The sequence below is a fragment of the Agrilus planipennis genome, unplaced genomic scaffold, assembly GCF_000699045.2.
Source record: "Agrilus planipennis isolate EAB-ADULT unplaced genomic scaffold, Apla_2.0 scaffold41, whole genome shotgun sequence".
Lineage (NCBI taxonomy): Eukaryota > Metazoa > Arthropoda > Insecta > Coleoptera > Buprestidae > Agrilus > Agrilus planipennis.
This window is the reverse complement of record NW_020442445.1, coordinates 421595-430618: the sequence shown is the minus strand read 5'-3', so window position 1 is coordinate 430618 and position 9024 is coordinate 421595. Positions and strand designations below refer to the sequence as shown.

The 9024-nt window shown below is 35.1% G+C and overlaps 1 protein-coding gene across 3 annotated transcripts in view; it reads right to left on the bottom strand.

Moving 5' to 3' along the window:
- LOC108733603 (integrin alpha-PS2) overlaps positions 1-9024 on the bottom strand; it is a 173424-nt gene that overhangs the window by 30951 nt on the left and 133449 nt on the right. For all 3 annotated transcript variants that reach the window (XM_018464836.2, XM_025980397.1, XM_025980396.1), the window contains one exon: positions 3555-3616. In XM_018464836.2, coding sequence (XP_018320338.1) covers positions 3555-3616 — 62 coding nt within the window. The remainder of the gene's footprint in view (positions 1-3554; positions 3617-9024) is intronic.

The following is a 9024-nucleotide window of genomic DNA, read 5'->3' as shown; positions in this document are numbered from 1 at the left end:
GGGACCCCCGCCGGCTTATGAATCGTGGTGTCACGTAGCATCTCCTATCCCGAGAAAGTAAGATGATAACAACTTTGGCAACGGGGATAAGCTACTGTTTGATCTCCCGGTCACGTTCTCGGGTATCTTCATAATTAGACGGGAAAACAAAATTAATTGCCAAAAGGGATGAAAGTTCAAATTGCAACCGTCTCGAAATTGATGTCGGTTGCTCACAAGTCGTGACGCACATTCTGGAGGAAAACATCCGGAAAAAAGTGACATACAAGTTCATACGTTATTTAAAAAATATCAGTCACTACCAGTAGTACCTATTACCCAAGCATTAATCATTTTAGAACAAAAAAAATAGCTCAAAACTCCAACGCCAAAACACGACGCTGTAGTTGTCCGAAGACTGAAGTCCCTGAAGAAGGTAACCTTGTTACCACACTGTGCTTCGGACAACTACAGTGTCGTGTTTTGGCGTTGGGGTTTTGAGCTTTTCTGTTTGTTCTAGAAAGATTATGGTTTGTTGATGATTCTCTAACGTGCACGATTAAAATCTTCAACAGTTTCATTGGTAAATTATAGGTCCACTTTTGAATGTCGTTTAAAAATTAACAGAAACACATAAACGAGAAAAATAGACCAGAAAATCGAACCCAAATAATGAACCAGAATGGGCTCAATTTAACAATCACTTGACGAACACTCATGGACTCATGGACAACATTCTTATGAAAAAAATCCTTCAATTCCTAATTATTTCAACAACAAACGCATAGGAACTCAAATTCTTCAAAAGAATGGAAACATTACTCGCGGCTAGAAATGACATTCACGCAGTTTCCATGAGGCTGCTCGATACATGTAAGGCACACAATAACTCCGTACAGCACCAGCCCATCATTATGGATGTCATAAGTGACCCTCATGAGGAAAACAATTGTTGTGCCCAATTGAAAAGCTGAAAAACTCATACGTACGGCAGGCCTGGGTTTTCCTTTGAGGCCCCCATGAAAAATCTATGGAGAAATCTCTCTACTATATCGGCATGCTCTTCATTTGCCACATAAGGCCCATATGCTACATGGATGCATGTCTCCCATGAATTCCAGTGGACCTACTTTATAGGACTGTTACCTTTTCCTAGATGCCATTTAATAGCGGAAACTGATTCCTACTTTGATATTTGAGAATCTATTTATAACAAGCAATAACAAATTTATAGCCCTCTAACAATAATAACAATTATTACGACCAATGTCACAGTGAAGTTTACATACGTAAAACACACACGTAGGTATCAGTAACGTGTCGAAATTTTAAATGTCAGCCTGGGCGGCAAAATCGCCGACGCATATACATGATCAGAATACGGTACCATTGGAACGGTAGCGTTGCCTGCCATGTTTTCTCGACCCCTTTAACTAAATAGCTTTGTGTTTTCGTTTCTCGATTCTTATTTTGTTCCTGTGATCCGCAAGGAGAAGAACAAGCATGATCGGTGGATATAACAATAATCGATTCTTTGAATAAATGAATCTGTACCGACATAAACTATGCCATATCCAAGGCAGCAGCCCAAGAAGAAAGAAAAATCGAAGACGTAAGAAATACAATGGTCATGGCGAGCCGTGAGGCGCCACTTCCATATGTATGCTACCACATACGGTACATATACATCTCCGTTTACGAACATTTATCATGTTTTCGCAACACATGCATACAAAGGAAGCAAACAATATTAAGGACAACCACCTATGCATATGGATGGAGTACCTACTACTGTGTATTGACAAAGTTCAAACCACTGGCACTGTAGATATGGGTCGGTTTTGTACGTTTCCTTTTTCATACGATGAAACAAAGAAAAGAACAATCGGACAGAAAAATGTTACCGACTTTGTAGGCACAAGAAAAAACATTCCCACGTTTGCACGATGTTCTTTGAATTAAATGGAAACCATATCATACGGTTACAAGTTCAATATTTACAAAAGAACCAAAAAATTAAAATAGAAAGAAGTCTACAAAACGCCCTAACTGCGTAAATTAGTTTGCGCTAAATTTTGCATCAAGACAATTTGTCAATATTTTTCTACATTTTTGGTAGTTTCGAAATTAATCTATTACCCTACGAGACGAGCCGTCTGAGATTATTACAGGAAACACTAATAGCGACACCCCCTCCCTGATTAGTGTTTTATAGGACGTTGTTCGATTCCATGACTAGTTTTTCAGTTAGGGGCTTAAAAGTTGGTCAATATTGAAAAGGTTAGTTGAGCAATTTTTGACAGATTTTGAAAATTGAGATGTCGATTTTTATAGATTGAAAGAATTGTCCCATTAAAAGTCGAAAACATTCATATTTTTTAGTGAGAAATATTGGAATTATACCAAAATGAAAGTGATATTCTAATTCGACATGTTCAATGTAGTCAAAATGTTAGAACTTCCGTCAACTTTGACACTACCTCACGGAAAAAATACCCATGGAATTGAAAAATGTTTATTCTATTCATTTCTGCTATAATCTTAGAAGGTCCATATCGAAAGATTAATTTGATTTTTCTTCTTTCAAAACGTTACTGTTAGAAGTTGTTGTGATTTTCAACCAGAGTATAAATGGAGTAGGTAGGGGCAACTCTAACAGAAATCTAGAGCTAGAGCGGATCAAACTGTAGTGCGGAAGCCGTATTACGATATCCATACTTTACCCCTGTAAGGTAGTGAGAGGGGTTACCTGTTACGAAAATCCTTGCATCCCTAACTTGGTTGCTCTGGCACCAGGGTGAATCGATTTTCCTACTTGTTTTACTTTACCGTCGAGGACTTGACCAAATGACCAAAAATAGAAAAATTGTAAAATCTTTCGACATTATATTATAAGCTTTTAATAATTAACTCCAAAATGTAATAATAATATTACATGTAGGTATCACATTATTCTTATTGTGATAATGTTTTAGTTATTAAAAACGTTTCAAGTATAATACCGAAGAAAAACTAGTTGATTTTTAACTATCACTAACTTGTCTTCGAACGGTAAAGTTTAAGTCAAATTATAAATCGCAATTCAAAATCCTATTATGAATGCTGTGAGGTAACCTGAACAATATAGGTCGAGACTCCATAATTCTCTCTGCATACAGAGGTTACTATTGTAATCAGTATTATATAAGGCACCCCGACCTGCCTTTTATAGGCTTCTCCAATCAGAATCCTACAAAGCACCCCAATGTGCACCTTATATGTCAACTTGTTCAGGACCACACAAGGCCACCTTACTAGGGCCCTGTAAGATGACCCAATTCGAATTGGAGTATTTAAGGCGTTACATTCTTGATTCGTCCCCCATCAAATTTCACTTTTTGAGCTTTAATAGGGTAACTGGGATGCCCGAATACCCGATCCGATTCCAGTTAGATCCCAGCCCTACTCATTTTGTTCTAGGGTTCTTACAGTAACTGAATTGTCATTATAAAGTTATCATTTTCCTCGATTCGATCGCCTAGCCTAAAGAGACCTTCACAATTTTCCGGTAATTTACAATTAAATAAAATACTTACTGGTGCTATTGCTGCACTAAAACCAGCTTGACACGAACCCTGCCGATGGTAACCCCACATAGCTGGAAAGAAAAGAAAACATTTTAGTTGAGCAGCGAAATATGGATAAAGTTATGAATATACCCGCTGAAAAGATGGCAAAATAAAAACTGCAAATACTAAACATGTATTGGGTTTAAAAATATGCGAAAGGTTGGCCGGTTTTTGTCTAAGTTTAAATGATTGTACGTATGCTATCAAGCGCAAGGGTAATTAATCTTCGAAATGGCTGAACCGATTTCGGTAGTACTTCTTTTTTCAGTGGCGACTGAAAGCCAATTCTGTCATAAAAATGTGCAACGGAATCCTAATCACCCTGTAAGTGGGATAAGGAAGTTATTTCGATTCGTAATAAAGGCAGAATTGACCACATTTTATTTTTCCTCATATCACTTTACGTGGTCGTTTCTTATTCGCCAAGTTCTCGGAATATGTAGTTGTTTTATTCAGTAGATGGTCTTATTAATTAATTGATTACATTTCTACCTGCTGGTGTTCTTACGTAACTAGCCAGGCGTTCAGGGAAGTAACAGAACTTACAACATGCATGCACATCAACATATATATATACACCTGCATACATAGGTAGGAATTCGTATTATCTGTCAATCCTTTCTGGTAAATGATAAAGAAAAAGCATCAAGCATCCCATCTTCGTTAACGTGTCAACCGCGTAGACAACGACTAATCATACTCAAAGATAACGAAAGGCGACAGATAATTTCTGTAAAAGCGCTTTATTTATAAAACTGGTTTGTTATTGTTCCTGCTTCGGTGACGGGTTTTTATCCCTGAATAATGACGAATTTGAAACAGAAATACAAATAAAAAATATGGACTAAATGGTATAAGGAGAAGATAATAAGATAAAAAATTGGACGAAACGTAAACATTAGAAAATGAGTGTGACTATTACTAAAATACAATTCAATATTATACTATCTAAAAGATTTCTAAAGAATTTGCAATAATACACAAAATATGTAGGGATCTAATTTGATAGCATAAACGTTACTGAAAATCGTAGTGTCCTTTTTTCTTATTTATTTACAAGTATATACAGAGCTGATATTTACAAGAAAACAAACGCGATCCTCGAACAACTTTCTTCTTTTAAATCTGAACAACGACTACCCTTAATTTCAATCACCAACTTACAAACGCGCTACCTGCTACCCCCATGGGTAGAGTACCATAAAAATATAAATCGTTGTTCGAGCATTCGCTGTCTTTATTCATAACAGTTAAAATAATATCTTATTTTCTATTAACCTACCTAACTTAACTTTATTAATTCTACACGCTCTCAATACCACAATACATACATCGAACGCTATTTCTAGTAGTGATATAACGGAAGTGTCACAGCGGAAACAGAAATTTTTTCGGAAGCGGAAGTGTAATAATTTTAGGTGATTCATTAATGCGGTGGTCGTGGGCCCTTTTCGCAAATATTTTGTTACAGACTACGCAATTAGCACTTACATAGTTAACATCAACAAAATAATGCCAAATAAGATTTCTTTCGTTTTTAAAATATACAAAACAAATAAACGCTATAACTGTACTAGTATTTTGGACTTATCCTACATGCAAATTTGCAAAGAGCAATTTTTTTTTAATTGTGTCCTGAAAACGGCCTAGTTCAGTCAACAGATAAAAGTGATAAATTTTTACGACTTGTTTTATTGTTGCGATATGCGATACGAGAAATAAGTTCCGATAAGCTTCCGTTATAAAAATGGGGAACCAGATACAGAAGCGGAAGTAGAAATGCATACGGAACTTCCGTAATCGCGGAAGCGGAAGCAGAGGTCTGTTGCAAAAATTATTTGTAGATATAGCAAGTAAATTGGTGGTGTTCTGTCGGAAGTGACCTCGGCGTGCTGATTAGATCCAATGGGATCAAAATCGCAATTCACATCTGACAGGTTCGATAGATCAATGGTCAAGATTTTTTGTTTTGTATTATAATGCATTGATAAAATAAATGACAAAAATAAATGTCTTACTGCGACTCCGGTACTGTCGACCGATGTGACAAAGTATTTCTTCGAGATTGGATGGATGAACTATTATATGTCTACATGTTTGTAAGGAACCCTCGGGGTGTGCGAGTCCGAATAGAACGCAGAATACACCACAACTTTAAACGACCGCGTTATATTAAAATAAACCACAACAGGTAGAAAATAATAGCAATCTAAACGCCCGGTTCTTTTCGAAGAGCCGTTGATTTTGCGGCAAATCTCAGCCACAAGTCTTTACCTTTTTGGTAGTCTTTTTATACGTTATTAAGATGCGGAACGTGTTGCATCCGACCGTCTCATTTCTCATAGGCGTTAGATCAAGATAATCTTTATAAGCAGAAGAAGAAAGAAAATTTCAACTGCTTGATTTTATCGTTTCTTGCAAAAGAACTTTACAAGCCAATCCAGCCAAGTATAACGTAGAATACGAGAGGATTGCAGAACATATCGACTATTTAAGGGGGAAGAACTTATAGCTCGTTGCTTGGACGTCAATCTTAATAGATCAGCGCTGCCCTTTTTCGAAGCATGAGAATATTTTGGTTTTTGAGTAACTCCAATAAAGATAACTTTAAAGGTATACCTCTACTAGTTCATGTCTTAAAAGAAACCTCCCATTTAAGAACATTAATAGAAAACGTGCAGTTCACAATATGAATATTTTAAATACAATTTTGTCCTGATCATTATAATCGATGCGATTTATCAGGAATTCCTATACAGAGGAATTGGATTAAAAGTGGCCACAATCAAGATCAGTATACATATAGGAGTGCACAAAATACAACATCTTATGTATTTAAAATTCTTCGTAAAGTATAAATTTTATTAATTTTTTACTTGAATTTATGTATTTCTTTTTTTAACTGAAAGGGTGCAGAGGTATAATGATAATGTAATAAAAACACTGTATATATTACGTAGAAGGAAAACAATTTCTTAATGGGCTGAAGAATACAAACCACTATTGAATTGAATGAATATTGGCGCAAAATTGTTTAAAAGAACCTATTGACATAAATCTGTCGTTAAAATTTTATAAGCTCTAATTCAGTGTGTGCTATTTATTTTTCTCGATCCTCGGAGGTTAAAAAATACGAAAGAATCCTCTTCATCATCCTTACTGTTAGACACCACTAACAACGCCCAACACCAGAAAGTATATTTACAATACAAAATATACCATTACGATATATCTATAAAAGCAGTATTTTGCTACCCCTGCAAACATTTTTTTGTTGCAGGACTTTCTTGAGATTGAAATTTTAGTTTTGAAACATTTTTATACTTTCAAAACAGTCAATCGACCGTATATTAATAATTAGTGGTGAATAGTAATATTTTATCCGATGATAACTCCACACAGTCCACCATAGTAATTACCTTCATTTTATTAATTTTATAAGTAAGTTTTTCTCTTTGACCACCTGTTACTCTACGCTGGAGAACTACATGCAGAAAACAAACATAAATATTGCTAACGTTCCTATTTATTATAAAAAGTAGTTTGCAGATCAATCTTCTACGACTAATTAAATGATCCACTAACAGTAATAACGTTATGATTTATGAGTTGCGCAGCGAAACCGTTTTACAAAAAGTATGCAGTTAATTTTAATGTTCAAGAATGCAATAAAATTATTCAAGTATGAAATAGGCAAAAAGATTGATACTGTTCCGTCAAAAAATATTGTGCAGGTATTGAAAAAACCGAGCCATTCAGTCACTAATGATACGATAAGTAATTAATAATACGATCAATCAAAGGTAATTGCAGCTAATATGCAGTACATAAAATAAATTTTAACCAAAGGAAAATGTTCAACTGATGGGAATTGTGTCGTATGTATCGTCCATGCAATAGCGTATAATCAATGATAACTGTAAAAAGATGTGAAAAATAATAGCTGTTTTCATTCGGTAACGATTTTCTAGTTGAAATACAAAATATGGAAAATACAAAATTACTACTTTTTAAACAGTTTTGTTAAACATGACGCTTTTTTGTTGTTTTTACCCAATAAAATTGTGATATGGTTTATATATATAAATATAATCAATTCAATACAATTATAATAATATGTAAGTAACTGAGTCAGCTCTTTCAGTACTCAGGGTGGCAAAGATGCACAATACTGCGATGTCGAAGGCAACGGGAAACCACCACATTATGATATCCCAAGAAAAACAAACCGAACTCAAATAATGGCGTCCTCAGGGGTAAAGCATTCCGGATGTAAACTAGTCTCCCATTCGGATGTCCGGGCGGAGAATGTCATTAACAAGTGTAACAGGGATAGGTGCAATATTTCACGAATCGGAGCATGTTTGGAGCGCGGCGCTGTATGGGTGCGAAACATGGACAGTGGGCGCGGCGGTAAGAAGCGTTCGAAATGTGGTGTTACAGGCGAATGATGAAGATACCGTCGATAAAGAAGGTTAGATATGAAGAGGTGTTAGAAACAATAGGAGAATAGAGGACTCTATGGAAGTCAATAAAAATAGGAGATATAGGTTAGTAGGACACCTTCATTAAGATTTTGTCAAGCCAAACACAAGGAAGACAATGATATTATAACTATATTTGACTACGGCGATAACTGAACGTTGCAGTGGATTTAGTCTTTTAAAGACAGAAAGAACGTTTAAAAATCGATGCATTTTTAAATAGAATTTGATAATGTTCAGAAAAAGGCATTTAAAATAAATACAAAAATATGAGGCATTTTGTATTTGTACATTTATTAAAAGTACTTATTTCAAATAAATCACTTTTAATAGTTGTGAGCTGCGGTAAGAGTCCTATCTATCAGGTACCTACACCTGACTTCCAAAAGAGCTCGGATAAAATAATTTTGTTTGGGTTCGGATCAGAGATATAACGCCATAGAACATTTGGACCCAGTCAGGAGTCCATATAGGGTTATTTTAAGTGGATCTAATTAGGTTCACATCACTGTTACATCAGCCTTGAAAGAGTATGCGGTAAAAAAGGTTCCGATTCGAATACTGACAAAGCCTGCCCCAACAAATTTCCAGTTGGGATTTATTTAAAAGCTTTTTTGAATGTTACAAGGTTTGAAAACCTTCACATATTGTGGACTTTATATTACAATATTTATTATTATTAAAACATCCGTAGTGCTTGTGGTAAAATTTTCTATTTGCGTAAATAAAAATAACAGTACACGCAATATGGATCCATTCCGGGAACCTATCAGGTTACCAAGAAAAAAAATAATAAAAAAAGTCATAATGTATACAGTAATCTCTCATGAATACATACACAGGAAGTACATATAGTAGAAATTTACCTAAACAATTTCTCGTAAACATAAATGTACTTATGACAAAAATAGATTTTAAGGAAATAAGATTAAATTTCTTGCAGTAAAGCAGTA